The sequence below is a fragment of the Chlorocebus sabaeus genome, chromosome 20 (genome assembly GCF_047675955.1).
Source record: "Chlorocebus sabaeus isolate Y175 chromosome 20, mChlSab1.0.hap1, whole genome shotgun sequence".
Taxonomy (NCBI): Eukaryota; Metazoa; Chordata; class Mammalia; order Primates; family Cercopithecidae; genus Chlorocebus; species Chlorocebus sabaeus.
In genome coordinates this window covers 70,062,041-70,088,909 of record NC_132923.1, presented here as the reverse complement: position 1 = coordinate 70,088,909, position 26,869 = coordinate 70,062,041, and the positions used below count along the sequence as shown (strand labels likewise).

The window sequence follows — 26,869 nt, the reverse complement described above, 5'->3', positions numbered from 1 at the left end:
AGTAAAACAGGGCTCAGGCTGGCAGCTAAGGTAGTTAGGTAAATCCCCTTAAATGTTCACAGTGTCAGGCCTCATTCCCTGGCTAAAATCTTAAGTCAAGATGCATCTTGGCTAGCTGTGAAAATAGTCTTCAAAACTACTTATAATGTTATTCTTTTTTACCCTGAGAAGAATAAACATTGTGCACAAAAATGATGCAGCAAATCAAACAGGTAACTTTAGTATTTTCTGCATTAAGGAATTTACATAATTTTAATATTTTAAATATTCATTATGTATATGAGAAGTTGCCATATTGGAATGTCTAACAGAAACATTTGCTTCTTATATAAATGTGTAATTTGGGTAACTGATTTAGACTTACAATCATGGATTGAAATCTTACCAATTTGTAAACAGCATTGGAACATTTAAGAAAATATATTATTCATCACATTTAAAATTTTTAATTTATGAAATTAATAAGAATTCCTTAAGTATCTGAGACTTGTTTGTCCATAAGAAAATTGAAGTACTTAAAAGTCCAATATATTAAATTTATAAATGAGAATTAAAATATTTAAGAAAATTTAATTAAGTTGCAAAAACTCACTTAGCATGTATCAAAATCTGCTAGACTTAAAAAGAGAATAATAAAATATATAATCTAAATGTAACAACTTAAGATGAACTGTTCATTTTTTGTAAATCTTATATCATTTGAATATGAGTTTTTAAAATCAAAGTAAACTGAATAATCTTTTGTAAATATAAAGGCTACCTTAGGGAACATTAGAAATAAGAAATAAATTGGCTGGGCATGGTGGCTCACGCCTGTAATCCCAGCACTTTGGGAAGCCGAGGTGGGCAGATCACTTGAGGTCAGGAGTTCGAGACCAGCCATGGCGAAACCCTGTCTCTACTAAAAGTACAAAAATTAGCCATGTGTGGTAGTAGGCGCCTGTAATCCCAGCTACTGAGGAGGCAGAGGCAGTAGAATCACTTGAACCTGAGAGGCAGAGGTTGCAGCGAGCCAAGATCATGCCACTTGATTATACTTTTTTGAATATCTATTGTCCCTTTCTTAGAAACCATGTCTTTTGCTTGTGTGTTTGTTCATTCAGATAGTCATTCAGCATTCACTGAATGCCCATTGTGTGCTAGTACTGCGCTAGACACTTACATATATGTTTCCAAGGGGCTCAAACTAGTAAGAAAAATAAGTATTCAAAATATTCCAACTTATATTGATAGATTATTGTCACACTTGACAGGATATATATATACACACACACATATATATATATAAATATTTATAAAATACATACACACAAATACATATATACATTCGATGAAAAGAAAATAATCAACACGCCAATACTCAGATTTCTCTTCCACCACTATCTCCAACGCACAATAACAAAAATTTTAAAACAACTCAAACAACTCAATTCCTGCTCCCAACCACCGCAAATTCAGAGTTTATGGGCAAGTTCTTAGAGCTCTTGTGAGATGGACTAAGAGAAACATAGAGTTTGTTTTTTTTTTTAAAGATGAATTTAGGCTTTGAGGCTACATTTAGAATTGGAGGCTTATGGACAAAAGAAGAAAAAAAGATTACTATAAACTATGTATTTGGATTCACTTAAAAATTTTAAGAGATTTGAATAAGAATGGAATTTTCTTTTAATTTCTTTTGGCCATTGAGCTGTGCATCTTAGGCAAGTTTCAGTGTGGAGATAAATATCCCAGTACCTGTTAAAATATCTGATACTCAGTGAATGTGTGAGAAATGAAAAAATGTTTAATATCACGAAAAAGCCATTAGGATTACATTCCTCAGAGTAGACTAAAATTATGTAAGAAAACCAATGCGTTTTGTGAAACAAATACAGATGATATGGAAAACAGGTAAGTAAAAGGAAAAATATACATCTTATTGGTTCTGTTTCTCTGGAGACCCCTAACACAACTTCTTAAATAATAACTGTCTTTTAACAGAATAATGTTTTTATGCAAATGAACCTCTGGAACATAAAATTTATCCAAGACTCCACCCCTAAAACTAATAGTTGTAATACAAAACATGTTAATTTTTTTCTCTAGTTTTTCAATGCATATTTATTCAACAAGCATTTATTGAATAACTACTATAAGCCAGACACTACTAGTCCATGGCAATACAACCCAGAACAAAAGAGGCAAAAATCACTGTTTTCATAGAGTTAACATTCTAGGTGTGGGACACAGGCAATTAACAAAATATATAAATAAATTATGTTATAATGCATACATAAATTTATATATAAATAGATATAAAATGCAGAAGTAAGTTTATGTATATTCAAAGGTGTTAAATGTTATTTAAAAAATAAGTCATGAAAGAGTATTGAATAGGGGGTGTGAAAGATAGTAGAGGTTGCAATTTTAAATAAGACGATCAGGAAAGACTTAACTGAGAAAGTGACACTTGAGCAAAGATTTGAAGTAAAGAAATAAGCCCTGTGAATGTTAGGCTGGGGAAATGACAAGCATTTTATTGATTTACTTATTTAACATTTACAGTCCATATGGTTGGGACAGAACTCTACCTCCTACATGTGACCCAGATCTAATCAATCATCTGATTTCCCTGGCCACATTTCCTTCTTGTTGGATATTTATGTTGTTCTGTTTTCCTTTTCCTTTTCTTTTCTTATCTCATGAATAATGCTATAATTTATTTTATTACATTTATAAACATTTCTATAGGATAGTCTCAGAAGTGCTAGTTAAAAGGAATCAATATTCTCTAAACATTCCCTTTTTTTTTTTTTTTTTTTTTGAGTCAGAAGTTTGCTCTGTTGCCCAGCCTGGAGTGCAGTGGCGCCATCTCAGCTCACTGCAACCTCCGTCTCCCAGGTTCAAACGATTCTCGTGCCTCAGCCTCCTGAGTAGCTGGGACTACAGGCACCTGCCACTACACCCAGCTAATTTTTGTATTTTTAGTAGAGACAGAGTTTCACCATGTTGGCCAGGCTGGTCTTGAACTCCTGACCTCAAGTGATCCACCTGCCTCAGTCTCCCAAAGTGCTGGGATTACAGGCATGAGCCACTGTGCCCGGTCTTCTCTAAACATTTCTAACAGTCTTGATTCAGATTGTCAAATTGCTTCCAAAAAGTTATACCGATTTCTATTCCAACCACCAGTATGAGAGGACTTATCAAATGTTGGCCAGTACAGAGTAGTCTTATTAAAAAATTATTTTTAAATAAACTTTGTAAATCTGATATGTGAGAGTGCTATTTGAATTTAATATTTTATCTTTTAAATTATTAGTGAGGTTGGATTTTAAAACATATCTACTAGTCATTTTTTGTGAATGACCTGTTCTTGACCATTGCCCATTTTTTATTGAAGTCTTGCTGTTTTTTCATATTGATTTGTACATATTTTTAACATATTTATCATATTTGTGCTAATATTTACCAGATTATTGTTTATAATAACAATGTAAACACAAGAAACAGAGAAAAAAATGAAAATTTTTAATTGAATATTGAAAACTTTTTAAAAATAATAGGCATCTAATGACACCGAGTTGTTTGTCAAGTTCGACACAAAACTTGGGTATTGAAGAACGTGGAATAAGAAAATAGGATAACGCTAAACCAACAGAAACAAATGCCCATTTGAGGAACATTGGAAAATATCTTAAAATACAATTATTTTATGTAACAATCTTTTAATATATGAAGTAAACTTCTTTGACCATCTTTAAAAATTATTAAGTCCCAGTTACATACTAGGCACAATTTTAGGTTCTCCCATATAATATTTACAATTATTTTGCTCACCAAGATTATTATTCTCATTCTCTTTTACAGATAAAGAAGATGAGGTTGAAAAAAAAAAACCCTAATAGGTACCATGTCTAGAAGTTAGCAACTCTTGGAATTTATGTTCTTTTATTATATTACACTTAAGATACTTAGGAAAGGTAAATCCTTTGCATGCTACAAAAGTATATCTGAATAGAATAATAAAACGACACAAATTTTTTTACTCTTGAGTCTCACCCGGCCAGATTCCAAAGCAGTAGGCATATTTCTCAGTTCATACACAGAAACCTGTCCATCACTGTCTCCTACCAAAAGGCAATCTGTTTGTTTGGCAAAGAGAATGGTTGTGAACTTGATTCCAGGGTTAGCAGTATTCACAATCAGAGGGTCCAAACTGTAATGAAATATTTTATTTGTAAATTCAATTGTTATATTAATATGGTCTTTTAAATAGATAAAGAAAAATTTGAGATTTTGTAAATTAAATGTAAAAAAACCATAAGCCTATTTAAGTGTTTCCAAACTCAAAATAACTGTTCCTCACTCCTTAATCAAAACCTTCATTTCTTCAATGAACTAATTTCAACCAGGTAAATTAAAGTACTTCACAATTAAGATGGGAACTCATAAATTTAAACTTTTGTGATGGTTAATTTTGTGTGTCCACTTGGCTAGGCTATGGTACCCAGTTGTTTGGTGAAACATCAGTCTATTTTAAAGGTATTTTTTTTCAAATACAATTAATATTTAATTCACTAGAATTTGAATAAAGCCTATTACCCTCCATAATGTGGGTAGGCTTCATCCAATTAGTTGAAGGTCTTAAAAGAAAAGACTGATATCCACCCAAAGTGGAATAAAATTCTACCTGCAGAATGCCTTTCTTCTCAAGACTGCAACATGACTCCTGCCGGAAATTCCAGCCTGCCAGCCTGCCAGCTTGCACCGCAGATTTCATACTTGATAGGACCCACTCCTTAAAATAAATGTCTCTCTCTCTCTCTCAAGAGATAGATATAAAAATAGAGATATATAGAGACAGAGACAACAATAGATGTAAGTACTTATTGGTTCTGTTTCTCTGGAGACCTCTAACACAACTTCTTACATAATAACTGTCTTTTAACAGAATAATGTTTTTATCCAAATGAACCTCTGGAACATAAAAGTACATTTTGAACAAGAAGTTTTCCTAGTCTTCATTATCTAAAGCAATCTACCTAGGGTCCTCAAAAGAAGAGAAGTAGCAAGTTTGTATACTTCTTTTAAAAATGTGTTGTCCTGGGAATTACAGGTTTTCCAGAAAAATTAAAATCAGAGGTGGGATTATTTAAGCAGCCACTTTATATATTAGTCACCTCATACTGGTAGTCCTTGATTTTTGGTTCATACTGTTTTATAGAATAAACCAGGACAAAATTTTAAAATTACTGAATTATAATTCCTAGCAAAAAAAATTCTCATGAAGAATAAACCCACTGAATTTGACATCATTTCTTTCAAACAAGAATTTATTTTCTTGCTGTTTTTGCTAAAAACTAGCATAAAGATATAATTTCCAATTGAAAAAGTAGAACTAATAACCTTTTTATTCCAACATTGTATTAAGTTTACATATTAGGAAGAATAAATTAATTTAGATAATCCTCTAATAACTTTGATGTAATATGTTAAATCAAAAATTTTAATTAAGTTCATACCCCTTTGAATATGTTTTGAAACAAGGTAAGAGCATAAGTAAATGTTGCAAAAATAATTATTTTGTCCCTTTTTTCTATCATAGAAAATTTTTAATTAAAAATGTAAAAATGCCTCTGTATGTTTCTCTAAATCAGGCAATGAATAAGAACTCAAGATAGCTATTATATCCTATATCGTCCTGTAAAAGTTTGAGGAGATGAGTAAGGTAAACTACTTTCTTTATTCTTTTTTTTTTTTTTTTTTTTTTGAGTTAGTCTCACTATGTTGCCCAGGTTGGAGTACACTGGCTCAATCTTGGCTCACTGCAACCTCCACCTCTTGGGTTCAAGTGATTCTCCTGTTTCACGCTCCTGAGTAGCTGGTACTACAGGTGCATGCCACCACACCTGGCTAGTTTGTATATTTTGGTAGAGACGGGGTTTCGCCATGTTGGCCGGGCTGGTATTGAACTCTTGACCTCAAGTGATCCACCTGCCTCAGCCTCCCAAAGTGCTGGGATTACAGGTGTGAGCCACTGTGCCCAGCCAAGGTAAACTACTTTCATTCAAATATTTTTAAAATCACATACGGTATAAATAATTAACATTAATATAGCATCCTGGTATTATCTTTATTCATAAAGGACTCTTATAAACTATGACTTCTTTTAAAGTAACTACAGTACCCTCTAACTGGTGTGAAAGCTATCAGCTATAATTTAGTTTGAACTGCTTCTACTATAAATTTACCCAAGAAAAATAGTAACACTTACGTGCTGATATGAAGGTCCCAAATCTCCACCCTGTTCTCATTTGCAGCTGCAAATATATAGGATGATTTTGGAGACCAGGCAACATCATAAACAACAGAAGTAGTTGGATAAAAACTCAAAAATGGCTTGACATTCTCCTGTTGCCATATAATAACACCCCAATCTGCAGAACAGCTTAAAAATACATCATGACAAAATGGATTCCACGTCACTTTATACACTGGACCCTAGAAATTAAAAAAAAAATACATAGGTAAACAATATTTAACATCATTTATTTTAAACTTGACTAGCAAATTAAAAATGCTAAGATTTCTAGATTTTCACACAACTCATTATTGTGTGGGCATTATTTTAGCTGAGAATAAGATCATAGATTGAATCTTCCCTAAATTATTACATTTAAAACATAAAAATATAGTTGCTACAATATTCACTAAATTTAATACATATTATGCATACTTTGAAAAAATAAAGAGTATTAAGAAAAGAAAGAAAGGACGGAGAAAATGAAAAAAAAAGTGGCTGAAACAATCATGACAAGATATACAGCCAGGTGCAGTGGTGTTTGCCTGTAGTCCCAGCTTCTTTAGAGGCTAAAGTGGGAAGATCAAGTGGAAGATAGAGTGGAAGTTCAAGGTCAGCCTGGGTAACAGTGAGACCCATCTCTTTAAAAAAAAAAAAAAAGCTATAGAGCTAGGTATGGGTGAAAGACAATTTTACTTTAGGATCAGCATGTTATCATAAGCAAAGTCTTTTAGAAACAAAACTTGTGACTTCCAAAACTTTCAAGAAGAAATCAAGGATATCTAGAACTCAAATAAAATGCCCCATACATTATTGGTGGTTTCCATAGAAGAAAACACTTAATTCAAGATGGTATTTTTAACTCTGAAGTTGTAAATTTATTGCATATTACATATACTTTGTAGAATGGTACTATTTTTTCAGAAATACAAAATAAATGTTCCAACCTTCTATAATTAAACTAACCTTATGTCCTCTGTAGGTATTTAGGTATTGTTCATTATATGAACAAGAACATTTGTGAATATGACCTTCTTCAGTGCCAGCCAAATAGATATTTGTGTCCTACAACACAGAACATCGAAATGCATTGGCTTGTGATACATTAGTAAGCGTCATAAATAGAAGATGAGATATTTCTGGATCTATTAAAATCAATTCGAGAACCCAAACTAAAAGCGCTATCTTGAATATATCAGTCTTGTCTTTTCCTTTTGTCATGATTTTATAATAATCAAATTACCTGACAGACTACTGTGCAAAAGAAAATATAAATTGGTCCTTTGCTGGAGTTAGGGTAGCATTTAATATCCTGTCTGGAAATTACATAGAAAAACACTGGTTTAAAATAAATAAGAAATTTTCTAACATTTAGAGGTACCTGACAATGGAACTAGCAGTCCAGGGAAACAGTAAGTGCTCTTTCATTACAACTTGTCAAAGAAAAGACAGATACACACTCTTGAACTACATGATATTAAAAAAAGAAAAAAATAAACTATATGATAAAGTACAATTTCTCCCAAAGTGGTATTGCCAATACATATTCCCAGACAGTCCTGTATAAAAGTTATCTGACTCACATTCTCTTTGACAGTTGGTTACATCAGAAATCTTAAATGTTGCCATTCTATTAGATGTAAAATTATATCAACCATTTTGAATTCCTATTTATTTGAATATTAATAAGGTTGAGCACTTTATGTTCATTGGCCACTTGTGTTTCCTCTTCTGCTTGTGTCCCGACCATTTTAGTAATATGTCTTGTTATTTTCCATTTGTATAAGTTCTTCATATTTTCTAGAATCGATTGCTTTGTCTATAACATGGTATAAATATCTTCTCCCAGTGTATGACTTATCTTTTTATTTTCTTTTTACCGTCTTTGATAAACATAAGTTCTCATTTTCTGTTATATTTAGCATTTTTTTGTGCTTTAAGAAATCTTTCCCTACCTTAAGGTCCTAGAGATATTTTCCTACATTTTCTTCTGAAAGGTTTTTATGTATGATAGGATAGAAATCTAATTCCTTTTTTAATATGGATACTTATTATTCTAACACCATTTATAAGTGGTCACTTTTCACTAGCGATCTTCAACGTCATTGTTAAAAGTTGGGTTTCCCAGGAAATAAACTCTGAGATTTCATGCCAGAAGTGTCAGGGAGTGCTCTCAGGAACAACTTCTATGTAGGAAACAGGAATGGGCAGATATTTCAGTTGAGCCGTGACGCAGTTGCAATCAAGGGCTTAGTCCCAAGTATAAGAAGCTCTGGAGAAAAGATGGCCCTTCAGAGTCCTGTCTCAAGATAAGGAAGCCAGATATTTTATAGATGCCCCCTTCAAGCAAGATGTTAGACTCAAACCTAACCATACTAATAATCAAACTAAATGTAAATGATCTTGGCATCATAATTAAAAGGCAGTGATTTTAAGATTGTATAAAAAGGCAAGACCCAATTATATGCTACCTACAAAAAAATTGAAGTATAAAGAGATAAAAAGGTAAAAAGAAAAAGCATAAAAAATGATAAACCAGGCTAACACCAGTTAAAAGTAAGCTGGAGTGGCTATACTAATATCATACTAAGTAGATTTCAGAGTAAAAAAAAAAAAATCACAAGTTATAAATAGGGTCATTTCATCGTGATAAAGGAGTTAATTGATCAATAGGACATAATAATGCTAAACATATGTATGTACCTAATAAGAAAGCATCAAGATACACAAAGCAAAACTGATAGAATTACAAGGAAAAGTAGACAAATCTACAATTATGGTTGGAGACTTTAATACCTCTTTCTCAATAATTGAAAGAAGTAGGAAGAAAATCAGCAAAGAGAAGTAATCTTGAACAATATTATCAGCCAATTTAACCTGAATGACATTTATAGAATATTCTAACTAAGAAAAGCATAATACATATTTTTCTCAAGTGTACAGGAAATATTTACCAATATAGACCACATACTGGGCTTTATAACAAATCTTAATAAATTCAAAGAGTTCGGTTTATAAAAAGTGTTTTCTGTAATTATGGTGGGATTGAATTAGAAATTGGTAACAGAAAAGCCTCTGGAAAATGCCCAAATATCTGGAAACTAAATAACATGCTTCTAAATAACCCATCCATCAAAGAAGAAATCAAGGGAGAAAATTGGTCATTTGAACAGAATGAAAATGAAAATGTAACATATCAGAACTTTGGGGATGCTGCTAAAGCAGTACTTAGGAAAAAATTATAGCACAAATAACTACATTAGAAAAGAAAACAGTCATAAATCAATGACCTCTGCTTTCATTCTAAAAAATTAGGAAAACAAGAGCAAATTAAAACCAAAGTAAAGAAAAAATAAGGATCAAAGTGGAAATCGATGGTAAGGAAAACAAACAAACAAAATAGTGAAAACCAATTAAGTCAAAAGCCATTTCTTGGAGTTCAACAAAATTGATAAACGTAAGTCAGACTAATCAGGAAAAGAGAGAAGACACAAATTACTAATATTAGGAATCACAGGGCAATGTCATGGCTTATGCCTATAACCCCAGCACTTTGGGAGGCCAGGGCAGGAGGATCACTTGAGCCTAGGAGTTTGACACCAGCTTGGGCACCAGAGCAAGATTACACCCTACAAAAATAAAAATAAAAATAAATTAGGCCAGGTGCAGTGGCTCACGCCTGTAATCCCAGCATTTTGGGAGGCCAAGGCAGGAGGTCAGGAGTTCAAGACCAGCCTGGCCACTGTGGTGAAACTCCATCCCTACTAAAAAAAAATACAAAAAATTAGCTGGGCATGGTGGCACACACCTGTAATCCCAACTACTCAGGAGACTGAGGTGGGAGAATCGCTTGAACCCAGGAGGTGGAGGTTGCAGTGAGCCAAGATCACTCCACTGCACTCCAACCCGGACTACAGAGTGAGACCATGTCTCAAAAAAATTAAATTAAATTAAATTAAATAATAAATTAGCCAGGCATGGTGGTGTGTGGCTGTAATCCTAGCTGTTTAGGAGGCTGATGTGGGAGGATAGCTTGAGCCCAGGAGTTTAAAGTTACAGTGAGTTATAATCATACCACTGCACTCCAGCCTAGATGACAGAGTGAGACTCTGTCTCAAAAAAAAAAAAAAAAAATTAGAGGTGAGATTACTATATATTCCACAATTATTAAAGGATGCTAAGGGGATATTTTGTCAATAAATTCCACAACTTTGATAAAATAGACAAATTCCTTAAAAGACACAAATTACCAAAGCTCACTCAAGAAGCAATAGATAACCATAATAACCCTATGTATATTAAAATTTGAATTTGTAGTTAAAAATTAAAAATCTCCCTACAAAGAAAACTCCAGGCCCAGATGGTTAATTCTATTAAGTATATAATGAAGAACTCATACCAATTTTATGAAAATTATTTCTAAAAGGAATTCTGTGCAGACATGATTACCCCGATAGCAAAGTCAAAGATGTCACAAGAAAACTATAGATCAGCCTCTCTTCTAACCAAAGATTCAAAGATTCTAAACAAAATTTCACTATATCAAATTTGCTAGTATATTAAAAAGGGTAATAAACCACAATGAAATAAAGTTTATTTCAGGGATAAACATTCAAAAATTAATCAATCTAATTCACCATATTAACAACCTTGAAAAGAAAAACTATATGATCATCTTTATACATACGGAAAAGCATTTAACAAAATCCAACATCCATTCCGAATAAGAACCACCCAACAAACTAGGAATGTAATGGAACTTCCTCAATCTGATTAACTGCGTCTACAAAAAGCCTTCATCTGACACCACACCTAATAGTAAAAGACTAAATGCTTTTCCTCTAAGATCAGGAACAATACAGATATGCATGCTTTCATCATCTTTACTCATCCCTGTACTGGAGGTTGTAACCAGTACAATAATACAAGAAAGAGAAATAAAGGCAACCAGGTTAGAAAGAAAGAAGCAAAACTGTTTTTATTTACAGACCATATGATCATCTGAATTCCTTATGCCAAGGACACTTCAGGACACTAGACTAGGTTTTTCTCAACCAAGCGTTATTGATATTTTGGGCTAGATAATTCTCTGTTGGGGACTGATGTGCACTGGGAGGGTGGTGGCTGCCTGTACACTGAAGGATGTTTAGCAACATCTCTGGTCTCTTCCCAGAGATACCGGTAGCACTTTCCCACCCTTACCTCAATTCCTGACAGCTGCAACAACCACAAATATCTCCAATCATTGCCAAATGTTCCCTACTGGGAAAATTCTCCCCTCCCTGCCCACATTGAGAACTACTGTTCTATAGTCAAAGTTAAGGTGAATTACAGGAATTTGATAATGAAGGAAGTTAGAAGATGGCTGTAGTAATTAAAGTAAAAAATAAGAAAGGTCTGAACTGCATTAGCAATAGCAGGCTTGGACTTGAAGGGATGGGACAATAAAATTTAAGTATCATTTGGATGATAGGGTAGAATAGAGGAGTTCAAGTCTTGGTTTGCATAATGACGTAGATGATGGTGTCACCAAAGAGATGATCATATTACATGTAACAGAAAACATGGAATACATGTTCTGAAAAAGCCTATCACAGTGACTGAATTTTCTGATTACAAAGTATCTCTAAATTGATAGAGAGTACAAGGATGGTTACCAGAGGCTGGGAAAGGTAGTTGGGGGTAGGGGGATGGTGGGGATGGTTAACGGGTACTAAGAAATAGAATGAATGAATAAGATCTAGTATTTGATAGCACAACAGAGTGACTATAGTCAATAATAATTTAATTGTACACTTTAAAAGAACTAAAAGAGTATAATTGGATTGTTTGTAACACAAAGGATAAACGCTTGAAGGGGCGGATACCCCATAGTCTATGATGTGATTATTATTCATTGTATGCCTGTATCAAAACATCACACGTACCCCATAAATATATATACCTACTATGTACCCATATAAATTAAAAATAAAAAACAAACTATCTCCAGATAAAGAAAAAGGAGGACTTCGTTAACTGTGCTCTGATTTGATTCTCGGTAAACATGAATTTAAGTGGTCTTTCTAATCCCCAAATCCTGAGAGTCACCATGCGAATTGAAATGTAGAAGACTATATATAAGTGGATTCAGTTTCTGTAAGTATGATAGAGCAGCAGAGTGGCCAAGTGGGGCAAGGAGAGGCACTCAAGTTAAGCACAGAATTGTAAAGAGAATCTTTCCATAGTTCCTCAGAAATATATACCTCTCATCTATCTAGCTGCAAAAGCAGATAAAGATCATAGTATAGCCAACTGGAATGTACCATTCCACCTTAGGTTAGCAGCTAAATCTGTGCTTATTTCTTCACTTACAAAGCACAATTAAAATCTTTATTGGAATATAATTCACATATCATATAACTCACACATCATGTAATTCACACGTATCAAATGTATAATCCAATAGTTTCTAGTTTGTTCACAGAGTTCTGTAACCATCACCACCATCAATTTTAGAACAGTTTCATCACTCCCAAAAAAACTCTATCATCATTAGTCAGTCATTCCCTACTTTTCCCTCCCTCGTCACCTATTCTTCCACCTGCATCCCCTAGCCCAGACAATCATTTATCTACTTTCTGTCTCTAATATATTAGGCACAGTATTCATTAACAGGCTAATATTTGGTCTTGTTTTATGACTTAATACACTTCAATTTTGGAAATTGTTATATCCAGTGATAAATAAGAGTGAAATAATTTACCTTGGGATGAAAAGAAAAACACATTCCAGGAGCCTGTCGAGATATTAAAGCTTCGTCTTTCTTTTCCTTTTCCCCTCCTTTTCTGTTACTGGTAGTTGTAGTTCTCTTTAATCGCATCAAATCTGTATTTAAAGAAAAACATACATAACTTGTTATTTACCACATGAAAGAGTACCGCAAATATCATGTGTATTTCTTCTGCAAATAATATTAGTTCTGCCAAATTTGCATGTAATTAGGCTAAAATTAGCACACACTAGAACTAGCTGCTTAGAAAAACAATGACCAAGCCCAATTTTTTTCTTATTGGCCAAACCAAAATTTGTCACCTTTCACACATGGTTAACCAGAAAATTTTAATTCAGCACGTAACAAGAAAAAGATAACTTGATTTTTCTTTTACCATAACAATCTAGTCCTTTTCGTATAACCCATTTGGAGATTCTTCCATCTGCTGATATAGAAACTAGTATTTCTCTTTTATCATCTCCTGTTGTTCCTCGATCTTGTTCTATCCACTGTAGTTGCCAGACAGGTCCCAAATGTTTTTGAGGTGATTCACTAAAACAGTAAAAAAATACTAAACATATAATCATTATAATAATTTCTTAAAGGCCTTGGAGTATAAATGATAAGGTCAGCTTTCTAGAAGATCACGACCTATTTATATAATCCTTTTATTGTTCAAAAATAGACTTTTAAATATTTTAAAAAATAGAAAAGACAACCACTTTTCTACTTAACAGTCACTGTTATTTTTTCTACTTCTTACAAAAGAAAAATTGTACTGGTCTTTAACTATATTAGCTATCATAACAGCAATACAAAAGCAAAAATGTTCTTTCTTTTCAGAATCTACTTTTCTTACTCAATTCATTAATTCTTTCCTAGTTTAGTTGTGTAAATTCTGACTTTTACTTTATTTTAGACACATTGAATATAAGTATTTTCATCTTTATAATGTTTTTATGAATTAAGTTGTTAATCATTTAAATCTTATCCAGGTAAACAATTCTTCTTTCTATATTTCACTCTTCTTCCAATGTTTCAAGATTGCCCATTGGTTTAACTCTCTCTATGGATTAGAGTTAAAATTTTTCTGAAAAATTAAACACACTTCTCAGATTACTCTCTTTTCCTATCAGATTAATGTGATTTTTTTTCATGGTACTGACTACCTTGATTTTTAATACAAACCCTCCAATGCAATCAGTTCTGAACATTTTAAAAATCATACATATCTTTGATTTTTTGGTGAAAATTATGGACCCTCTTCCCAGAAACAACCACAAAGGCCCATGCTTACAAAACTGCAAATAATTTGAAGTTAAGTTCAGGAGCCTCTGCTTTAATGGTTATTTCTAGTTCTAGCTAAGTTTATTCAAACACTTTTACAAACATGCCCCATTGATATCTTGTCTATTACAAAAACCTAGTCTTTTTAATATCTTTCACCTCTAACCTTTTGGCTTTCCTCATATAACTCATTTATTCATTAATTATTCATCAAACACTTACTAGACTCCTGTTATATGTCCAATTTTCAATGACATGCTGATGATAGAAAGGTATGTAAGATTCAATCCTTGCTCTCAAGGAACTTATACCCTTCTTAGTAAGATAGATAGATAGATAGATAGATAGATAGATAGATAGATAGATAGATTAGATAGATTTACATATATATACACATACATAATTTTATATATAATATGATAAGTGCTATGATAAAGGTATGTACAGGTTGCACAAAAGAAAGGAATGGGAAAATTTCCTGGAAGAAGTGAAACCAAAGCAGTAGTTTAAGAATAAGCATAAACTGTCAAGCCAGAGGAAGTTGGTTAGTGAGATGGGCAGAGAAGAAGTTGAAGGAGCTATCAGGACACACCATTCCAGCTGCAAAGACAACATGAGGGATTATTAAATGTTTCAAAAATAATGGTATCACTCTCAGTAACGACATAAATATTTACTCAAAACTAAATAACATTAGAGTAAATCCTCCTGAAAAAGCATATATTATACATTTATCTAATTCTCAGGTTCTTACCTACTATCCAGAACCGGAACATTACTGTTGCTCTGTACATTGTAAATTGCAATTGTGCCATTGTGGTAGCCAACTGCTAAAAGGTTAGGTGCTCCAATTGAAAAATCCACAGCAGTAACTCCATATGGACTCTGATAAATACGTTCTGGCCACTAAATTTTAAAAAATTACATTTTCAACTTGTTTTTATAGACTACAGTAAGACAGAATATAATGGTGGCTGAGATTTAGTTTGGTGGCAGTGGGTATGTGAGCAGAGTTAGCCCACATTCAGTTACTTCTGTCCTCCTCATTTCCAGTACAGAAAAGAATAAAACTTCACTTGGTCATTTCCTTTGATACAAGTATGAATCCTCAGCACTCAATGACTTTAAGAAATAGAGTGTTGGGCATGGGGGCTCACTCCTGGAATCCTAGCTACTAGGGAGGCTGAGGTGGGAGGATCACTTGAGACCAGCAGTTTGGGACCAGCCTGGGCACATAACAAGACCCCTATCTCGAAAGAAAGGAAGGAAGGAAGGAAGGAAGGAAGGAAGGAAGGAAGGAAGGAAGGAAGGAAGGAAGGAAGGAAGGAAGGAAGGAAGGAAGGAGAAGGAAGGAAGGAAGGAAGGAAGGGAAGTACAGCACAGCCTTCTACAATAATATTTTGGTAATCTTTCAGCAGGATTAGTATTACCATCTCATGTTACCTTCTTATGGGAACAAAAAACTAATCATCTAGCATATATTCCTGTATTCTAGTATTTGTTTCAGATGCTTGGATTATCTATAGAATGAAGAGAAAAAGTTCTAAAACTCCCCAAGTTACAAGTTACTCTGTTCTACAACCCCATGAAGAGTTTGTTTTGTTTGAATGTCTAATTTAAATCCTTTCCTGTTTTTAACCACCTACATAAAAAAGAAGACAGACTACTGATGATGAATCCAATGTCAATCCCTCCACATTTAAAATTGCTTCTTCCTTTCTTTTATGCTATATAAACCCAGATTTACATTACATATAGCTAAGTTTATTCAAACACTGTTACAGATATTACAGACTAGAGGTATTTATAAAAATTTTAGTCATTTTTATATGCTCTTCTGGCCCTTCTCTAAGTTTTCCACTTTGCATTTCAGTTGTGAATCAAAACTAAATATAAAACTTTAAAGTAACAGATTGACTAGGGCTGTTTAGCAAAATTACTTCTATGATTCTTTATATTCATTCTCTCTGAAAAATGTATGATAGTAAGAAGGTCATATAAATTTATTTTATTTCTATTGAGAATAACAGTCAGGTGATAAGGAGGTATTCATATATTAAGAAACAACCAGGTATTTAAAAAACATAATTTTCAGCTGGGTTCCGGTGGCTCACGCCTGTAATCCCAGCACTTTGGGAGGCCGAGGCAGGCGGATCACGAGGTCAAGAGATCAAGACCATCCTGGCCAACATTGTGAAATCCCGTCTCTATTAAAAATACAAAAATTAGCTGGGTGTGGTGGCACACACCTGTAGTCCCAGCTACTTGAGAGGCTGAGGCAGGTGAATCGCTTGAACCCAGGAGGTGGAGGTTGCAGTGAGTCAAGATCGCGCCACTGCACTCCAGCCTGGGTGACAATGCAAGACTCTGTCTCAAAAGAAAAACAAACAAACAAACAAACAAACAAAAAAACCCAAAATTTTCAAAGGATTTTCATTTACAGAGTCATTTTTCTTTATAATTAGCTGTGAAAATCAATAATGGTTCAACTCTGCATCATCATATATAAGCATATAGTACATGTTCAATAAATATTTACTGAATGAATTTATAAATGAATTCTCTTTACCCTATGTCAACAAGAACAAATTTTAATTGCTATGAGTTAAACCAAAGAAAATAGTCGTAATTGATAAAATTTTCTAGAGTTTATTTATTACATGTAATTATATACTTTATGAGAATTTTGTCAACAGCCAGATAAAAATGCTTCTTATTCTTGTTTGGGTTACCATGGGATTCTTTATTGACCAGCAGCAAGCCAATCCTCTTTTTTGCTCTTTAAATCCAAAGTGCCCATAGCCAACAGCCAAAAGATCCTGAAAACCAGAAAAATACATTTAAAAATAAGAGAAGGTAGCATTAAAATATTGGTAAATATATAAAGATATATATTAATGAGCTGTGTTAAAAATAGTAGTAAGACATTTCGACTGAGAGGAAAAAATGCCAGTACACCATCTGTTTTTACTCTATACCTCCATATTCCTAAGCAAAAAAATTAATCAGTGTAACGCTTCTAATTTGCAGACTGAAAGATAAGCACCTAAAAATAACCAATTGCTAACAAGTTCTTTTACATATTAAGGTAGTCTTCTGAGATTGTGTTAATAGGTTATAATATATTTTGAGTTTTTGAGGACTACCTAATTATTTCAAATGTAAAATAAAGGACACAAGTTGAAGGTAGGTGCCATAGACTGAACTGTGTCCCCTTAAAATTCATATGTTGAAGGCCTAACCTCCAATATGATTGTATGTGGAGATAGGGGTTTTAGGAGGAATCTAAGGCTAAATGAGATTATAAAGGATGGGGTCCTAATGAGACAGGACTGGTGACTTTATAAAAAGAGAAAAATACACCATAGATCTCTCTCTGCCATGTGAGGACACAGTGAAAAGGCAGCCACTGCAAGCCAGGAAGAGAGCTCTCACCAGAAACTGAATCAGCAGCCCTTGGATCTTAGACTTTCCAGCCTCCAGATTTATGAGAAAATAAATTGCTGTTCTTTAAGACATCCAGTCTATAATATTTTGCTATGGCAGCATGAGCTGCCTATACAGGAGGTCATTTCTAGAAATGCATATGTAAATACAAACAGGCAAAAGCTTAATAACTGAACAAATCCAGCCTCTGCTCTGTAACCAGAATACCTTTAATTTTAGAATATTACACTTTCTTATCACCACCTTACTTTCAGGACAACATAATCTCTCCACAATTCCCTCTGTCTTAAAAACAGTCTTCACTACTATACCCTTTCACCCTGATATTGACAAATCCCTATTTATCTCTTCTAAACTCTGCAGACGCATTACTTTCTCTAAGAAACAGTCAAGAGCTTCTTGTATGTGTCCCCACAGCACTGTTTATTTCCTCATCATAGCACATTCAAAATTATTATACAGGTAGGGTCTATGTATAACTTCATTACTACTGTATCTCTAGTGCCTTAACAGTGTGCTAGGCACAAGTTAATGTTCACTAAATATTTATACAATGAATTAATAAATATTATAGATTCCATCTGTAATATGTTTGCATTTAGGCTCATTCAAAATTATTTCATTTAATCTCCATAGCAATGCATTAATTTTTAAAATGCTAGTATATTCAGTTTCTAAAAATGTTTCATATATCTTTATTACAGATTCATTAAATCCTATTTACAAGACAGGCGTGGTAGCTCACACCTGTAAAACCAGCACTTCAGGAGGCCAAGGCAGGAGGATCACTAGAAACCAGGAGTTCAAGACCAGCCTTGGCAACAAAACAAGACCCCCATCTCTCCAAAAAATTAATTAATTAAAATTAATTCCACTAATTGACAAGACAGTCCCAAATATAGTTTTATAAAGATAAATTCATAATAAAGTAGTTTACTTTGTTACAAAATAATACACATAATTAAAATAATGTGTTATTTAGATTTCAATGGAAATGATTATAGACTTTCGGTTTTTTAATAACTATGACAACTGTCATGTCTGCACAAAGCACCTGATAAGGTGTGGCAATAAAATAATAAGGCTAATTCTTAAACATACAAAGTATAATATAATTTAAATAAATTGGTTTTGACTGCTTCAACGATATAAATATGTATATCAAAGATACTGCCATTACCTGAAAAACTGTTGGAATTGTTAACTGGGAAATACCTTCAGAGCCAGTTTATAAATCCCAGAAGAAAATTAGTCTAATTACTCTGCAATTCTCTTTTTTACAACCAAACATATAATTCTCCAACTTGACAATTCATCTTATTTGCCTCAAGATGACTTTTGTCAGTGTAGTAGTTAAGAGCAAGAACTATGGAGCCAGATGTTTGCATTTGAATTTTGGCTGTTTCACCTACTAGTGGTGTGACTTTGGACAAATTACTTATGCTTTTTGTGCTTCAGTTTCCTTTCAACATAATGAGAAGAATAATAGTATCTAATTCATAGGGTTGTTGTGTTAGTACAGTTAAAACATAATGGTGCCTGCTACGTACTAAGTGCTGTTTAAGTACTTGCTAATATCAGTGGTAACAGTATTTTAAGGAATCTCAAAATTATTTTGCACACTTGTAGGGTCACTAGATTAAGTATACACTTCCAAATATGACTACTTTGAGACTAACATAAATTTGGGCACATGAGTTTTGTTATACATTAAATAAATCTACCAATCCTCTAGTTTACTTATCCATATCTAACATGAATTCAGAGAATGCCATGTCCCAAGTAGATCCCCTAAAATAAAAATGGTAATGTTTTATATATTAAATGTTTACTATATTAAAGGAGAAAAACATTATTTTGTAACTATTTGCATTTCCCCCTTTTTAAACTGGAACTTGTTTTAGGGGCATTCTAAAACTCAAAGTTATGGTCAATTTAAATTCCTTGTTCCATATCTAAGGAAAGCAATTCTTCATTATTCGAACTTGATAATTTCCCTTCAATGGTAGAAACAGAATTGTTCAAATGTTTCATAACTTACTGGATTTGTTTTATTCCAGGCAAGGCTGCTCACATTGAGGCCTTTGGTTAAGTCACAGGAAAAAGACCAAAGTCGTTCCAAGTTGGCGGGTATTGTTGATTCTTCTGCATGTATTTCTTCTTCCTCCCCCTTCTTAGATTCTTCCTCTACTTCTTCATGTTTTGCACTTTCTAACAAATCTTCAGGCTCTTCAGGTTCAGGTTCTAAAGTTTAATCAAATAAAAAGATCATTGTCCTCTACATCTAGAGGGACCTGCCAAAGGCTCCAAACAGCCTATCTACCCATGGCTGACACTTCAAGCACCATCAGATCCGCTGGATCATATGGCATAAGTGGCAGAGCACCGTGAAGGGCAGCCTGGACCTGTGGCAGAGTCTTCTGCTGTTCTGGGTTCCAACTCAAAGCCAGCAGCTTTTCTGTTTACTTAATAAATGGGCCAGTGTAGCACATCCAAACGACAAATATGTTGTCTCTAAAATGTAAAGAGACTCACTAGGCATTGTGCTTCTTTTTGGTTGTAAAAGATGCCAGGTACAACAACTTATCCTTCACCTTAGAAGATACAGCTCAACATATCCCACACCACACACACATGACACCTAGAAACTTCACTGAGGTAGAAGTCCCCCGAAATCTTGTCAGTTTTACTTCCCACCCTCTGACAGGAAAATGTCTTACTGAAGTCTACTTCCTGTTTACTAAGTTCAATCAGCATATCATCCATTTAATGTGCTAGTGTGTTATCTTGTTGAAGGGAAAGAGCCCTGCAGACTAAATTATGGTACAGGGTTGAAGAATTGATATACCCCTGAAGTAGGACAGTGAAGGTATATTGCTGGCCTGACCAGCTAAAAATAAATGACTTCTGGTTGTTTTTTACCAACAGACATTGCAGGAAAAAAAAAGCATTTGCATCAGGTACAAGGGAGGTGTCTTAATTTCCTTAATGAACCTCTTATGGAACAACAGTTGCAATTGGAGTCACCACCTGGTTAAGTTTATAATACTAATCCACTGTCATTCTCCAAGATCCATCAGTTTTTAAATTTATTTATTTTCATTTTTTAGAGATGAGGGGGGTGGGGAGGTCTTACTATATGGCCTAGGCTGGTCTTGAACGCCTGGCCTCAAGCAATCCTCCTGTCTTAGCCTCCCAAAGTGCTGTGATGACAGACATGAGCCACTGCACTTGGCCAAGATCCATCTGTTTTCTACACATGCCACATATGTGAGTTGAATGAGAAATGTGGTGGGTATCAACATCCCTGCATATTTCAAGTCCTTGACAGTGGTAGTAATCTCTGAAGTCCCCTCAAGAATGTGTTACTGCTTCTGGTTTACTATCATTATCACTCAAAGCCCATAGTTTTACATTTTAAAGTTTAGGGTTCACTCATGGTACTGTATATTCTATAGGCTTTGACAAATGTATAATGACACGTATCTGCCATTGTGGTACCATATAGAGTAATTTCACTGCCCTCAAAATCTTTTGTGTTCTTCTTGTTCATCCCTCTCTGGTCCCTCATCCCTGGAAACTACTGATCATTTTACTGTCTCCATATTTTGCCTTTTCTCAAAATGTCATACAGTTGGAATCACACAGTATGTGGCCTTTCAAATTGGCTTCATTTGCAGAGTAATATGCATTCAAATTTCCTCCAGGTCTGCTTCTGACTTGATAACTTAGTGATGAATAATATTCCATTGTCTGGATGTATCATAGTTCATTTTTCCATTCACCTACTGAAGGGCATCTTGGTTGCTTCTAAGTTGGGGCAATTATGAGTAAAACTGCTATAAATACCCGCGTGCAGGTTTGGGGTGGACACAGCTTTCAGCTCATTTAGTTAATCAACAGATTACTAAATCGTATGGTAAGAGTATGCTTAGGTTTTTTGTTTGTTTGTTTGTTTTGTTTTGTTTTTGAAGACAGAGTCTCACTCTATTGTCCTGGTTGGAGTGCAGTGGCACCATCTTAACTCACTTTAACCTCTACCTCCTGGGTTCAAGCAATTCTCATGCCTCAGCCTAATGAGTAGCAGGGACTACAAGCACCTGCCACCATACCTGGCTAATTTTTTGTATTTTTTAGTAGAGCCAGGGTTTCACTATTTTGGCCAGGGTGGTCTCGAACTACTGTCCTCAAGTGGCCTGCCCACCTCAGCCTCCCAAAGTGCTGGGATTACAGGCATGAGTCACCACACCCAGACAAGAGTATGTTTAGTTTTATAAGAAACGGCCAAACAATATTCCAAAGTGGATATACCATTGTGCATTCCCATCAGCATGAATGAGACTTCTTGTTGCTCCACATCTCCACTAGCTTTGAGTGCTGTCAGTGTTTTGGACTTGCCCATTCTAATAAGTGTGCAGTGATACCTCATTGTTGTTTTAATTTGCAATTCCCTAATGAAATCTGATATTGAAAGGTCAGGTGTAGTGGCTCACACCTGTAATGCCAGCACTTTGGAAGGCCAACATGGGAGGGGAGCTTGAGTTCAGGAGTTCAAGATCAGCCTGGGCAACAAAGTGAGACCTCATCTCTACAGAAAATTTTTTAAAATTAGCTGGGTGTGGTGGTGCATGCCTGTGGTCTTAGCTAAGCCAGAAGCTGAGGCAGGAGGATCGCTTGAGCCAGAGAAGCTGAGGCTACAATGAGCCGTGACTGTGCCACTGTACTCCAGCCTGGGTGACAAAGCAAGACCCTATCTCAAAAATAGGCGGGGGGGGGGGGGGGGGGGGTTGGAGGAGGAGGAGGATGAAGAACAAGAACAAGAAGAAGAGAAAATAATATGATGTTGAGTATCTTTTTGTATGCTACTTTGACATGTGTATATTTTCTTCAGTGAGATATCTCTTCAGGTCTTTTACCCATTTTTAATCATGTTGTTTATTTTTCTTATTGTTGGTTTTAAGAGTTCTTTGTATATTTTGGATAATAGCAATTTATCAGAAATGTCTTCTGAAAATATTATCTTCAGTATGTGACTTGTCATCTTATTCTCTTTGACAGTGTCTTTTGCAGAGCAGAAGTGTTTGATTTTAATGAGGCCCAGCTTATCAATTATGTCTCTCAATGGATCATGCATTTGGTGTTGTATCTTAAAAGTCATTGTAAGACCCAAGGTCATCTAGTGTTTCTCCTACGTTATCTTCTAGGAATTTTATAGTTTTGCATTTTACGTTCAGGTCTACGATCCATTTGAGTTAATATTTGTGAAAGGTGTAAAGTCTATGTCTAGGTTCATATTTAGTACCATTTGTTGAAAGACTATCTTTTTTCTATTGTATTGCCTTTCTTCTTTTGTCAAAGATCAGCTGACTATATTTTGGCAGATCTATTACTAGGTTCTCTATTCTGTTCTGTTCTATATTCTTGTTTATTCTCTTGCCAATAGCATGCTATCTTGACCACAATCGCTTTATGCTAAGTCTTGAAATAGTAAATATCTATATTAGACAAGAAAAAAATGTGAAATCAATGATCCAATTTTCCATTTTAAGAAACTAGAAAAGGAGTCAGGAACAGTAGCTCATGTCTATAATCCCAGAATGGGAACAACTCTTATTTAAAATGGTGCTGAAACAACTGGAGATTCAAAAAAAAAAAAAAAAATCTTTAAACCTTAACTTAGTCCATTAATAAAAAAATTAATTCAAAATAGATAACATGATAGATATGTTAATGTGCTTCACTATAATGACCTTTTTACTATATATTTATCTTGTAACATCATAAATTTGTTAAAAATAAAAATAGGCCAGACGCAGTGGCTCACACCTGTAATCTCAGCACTTTGGGAGGCCGAGTTGGATGGATCATTTGAGGTCAGGAGTTCAAGATCAGCCTGGCCAACATGGTGAAACCCCGTCTCTACTAAAAATACAAAAATTAGCCGGGCAGTAGTGGTGTGCACCTGTAATCCCAGCTATTAGGGAGGCTGAGGTGGGAGAATCCCTTGAGCCTGGGAGGAGGAAGTTGCGGTGAACTGAGACAGGGCCATTGCACTCCAGTCTGGGCCACAGAGTGAGACCCTGTCTCAAAAAATAAACAAATAAATAAACAAACAATCCAATATAGATAGTAGACCTAAACATAAAAGCTAAATCTATACAGCTTCTATAAGAAAACTGGGATGTACAAATTTGCAAACTTGCGGCAGGCAAAGATTTTTTAGAGAGCTCATGGAAAGAATTAATTACAAAAGAAAAAATTGACAGATTAGATTTCGCAAAAATAAACTTCTGTTCATCAAAAAATTTTTAAGAAACTAAATTGGCAATCCATAGACTTAAATATTTGCAAAATATGTAACTGACAAAAGGTTTGTGTCCAAAGTATATAAAAATAAGCTCTTACAACTTGAATTTTTTTTTTTTTTTTTTTGAGACGGAGTCTGGCTCTGTAGCCCAGGCTGGAGTGTAGTGGCCGGATCTCAGCTCACTGCAAGCTCTGCCTCCCGGGTTCACGCCATTCTCCTGCCTCAGCCTCCCGACAACTTGAATTTTTAAAAGACAATTCAGGCTGGGCACGGTGGCTCATGCCCTGTAATCCCAGCACTTTGGGAGGCTGAAGAGGGTGGATCATCTGAGATCAGGAGTTTGAGACCAGCCTGACCAACACGGTGAAACCCAGTCTCTACTAAACTACAAAAATTAGCCGGGCATGGTGGTGGGTACCTGTAATCCCAGCTACTTGGGAGGCTGAGGCAGGAATCACTGGAACCCAGGAGGTGGAGGTTGCAGTGAGCCAAGATTGTGCCTTTACACTCCAGCCTGGGTGACAGAGTGAAACTCCATCTCAAAAAAAAAAGAAGAAGAAAAATTTTTTAAAAATTTTTTTAAAAAAGGCAACTCAACTTTAAAATTGGTAAGAGACTTGACCAAACAGTAAACAGAAGATATTCAAGTGACCAAAATAAGCCACATAAACAAGAACTCAGTTTTTAGAACAACACTAAAAGGATTGCCAACATCAGGTGTTATAAAGAATGTGGAGCAACTGAGACTCTTACACATTGCTGTGCGAGTATAAGATGGTATAACCACTTTGGAAAAGTATTTTACTGTTTCTTAAAATGTTAAACATCTACCCAGTAATCCAATAATCCCATTTGTAGGTATTTTCACAGAAAAAATTAAAACATCCATTTACCAAAAGGCTCACACAAAAATGTTCATACCAGCTTTACTCTGAATATCTCCAGACTGAAAATATGCAAGTGTCCCTCAACATGTGAATGGATAAACAAATCATTATGGTATATTCATATACTACAGCATTACTTGGGGAAAAAAATGAACTACTTATACACGCATCAACCTAGGAGATCTCAAAAACATTGATATTGAATGCAAGAAGCCAGATTCAAAAGAATACTTACTTTATGAACCCACTTATATGATATGACATACCAGAATAGGGAAAGTTAATCTATATTGATGGAAATCAGAGCAATGCCTGTGTGTGTGTGTGTGTGGTGGGGGTTGGGGAGTGGGGTTAAGGTTTACTTGGAAAACTGCACAAGGTAACTCTTAGGGTTAATAGACAGGTCCTCCACCTTGATTAAGGTATTGGTAACTCCAGTTTATACATTTTCAAAATGTATTTTTATATATAATTTAAAATATATATTTCATTGTATATAAATCTTACCTCATTAAAACATTTGCTAGAGTATTTTTATTTCTTAGATGTGTTGAAAGAAGTGATGTGCCAACAGTAACATTTACATTGTTACATTTACATTTTGTTTTGTAAATGTCAATATACACAGTACTATGTGAATTACAACCTTACAACTCTTTAAATATAGGATGAAAAATACATATATATATAAGTGATTAAAATGTTTAAATATCAACCTAATGTGAGACAAGGAACACAGTTTTTCAATATTCTTCTAGATGCATGCAGGCAAAAAGATTTACAACCATTTGTCACACATACTATTCTGTAACCTTTTTCTTTTCAAATGTAACCATATAGATTAATTTTGACTTGAAGAATCAAGATAAATTTCATAAAGGAAGTTTCCTTAATCCATATTTGAAAGCTGGGAATACAATAGGCAAGCATGGGGTGGGGATAGACTGTCAAGCAAATTCCAACTAGAAGTACTAAGGCAGGAAAATGTAGGTTCTATTTGAGGACTACCAGATAAGTCTAAATATAGCTAACTTTTAGAGTCTCCAAAGCAATATGATAATACAAAGTAATCTGTGGCCATATTGCAGATATCTTTTGAATGATACACTTTGAGCTTTGTAATTTATTCTAGGCAATGGGAAAACATTGAAGGTTTTTTGAGTGGTTTAGGATACATAAGCAAAGTGCGCTGATATAGCAGAAATAGAACTTGAGGTGGTTGAATGCCTAGCTTTTCTACTTACTATTAACCTCACACAGTTTCTATAGCCTTCATTTTCTTCATTCATGTATTTTTTAATACATGACGAAGGTTGATTAAGATAATCTCTAAAATCCTTTAAAATATTCTGTTATCATATGAGATAGGATTTGCAGCAATAAGAACAGGAAAAATGCCCCTGCAATAGATTTGGGAGTAGTAACAAAAGTAAGAACCTAGAAAGTAACAACGATAATGGAAAAGAAGAGGTTGAATATGAGAGATACTGTAAAAATGAATAAGTAATTGAATGCAGGAATAAGGGAGAACCAAGAGCTATAGATGCTTAGGAAGTTTTGAATCTGAGACAATCTGCTTCTGTGGGCATCCTAGTCTGGACTCTAGTGCTATTCATACATTTAGGGCTGAAAGCTTTAGAAACATGTCCTCTGATAATGATAACTCAACCTGGAGATTACATTTAGAAATATATACTAAAACCCTTACATTTTAAAAATTGTTTGAGTTTGTCTAAACATAATATCTTCTTTTTCTTTTTTTAAGAGACAAGGTCTTGCTCTGTCACCAAGGCGGGAGTGCAGTGGCATGATCATAGCTTCCTAAAACCTTGAACTCCTGGGCCCAAGCAATCCTCTTCCTCAGCCTCCCTAAGTACTGGGATCATAAGCATAAGCAACTGCACCCA

General features: G+C 34.5%; 1 protein-coding gene across 1 annotated transcript in view; it reads right to left on the bottom strand.

Annotated features, from left to right (window-relative positions):
* DNAI4 (dynein axonemal intermediate chain 4) overlaps positions 1-26,869 on the bottom strand; it is a 105,498-nt gene that overhangs the window by 4,255 nt on the left and 74,374 nt on the right. Inside the window, 8 exon segments of the mRNA XM_007978375.3 lie at positions 4,039-4,195; positions 6,254-6,480; positions 7,247-7,345; positions 13,026-13,147; positions 13,429-13,586; positions 15,076-15,227; positions 17,054-17,140; positions 19,810-20,012. Coding sequence (XP_007976566.2) covers positions 4,039-4,195; positions 6,254-6,480; positions 7,247-7,345; positions 13,026-13,147; positions 13,429-13,586; positions 15,076-15,227; positions 17,054-17,140; positions 19,810-20,012 — 1,205 coding nt within the window.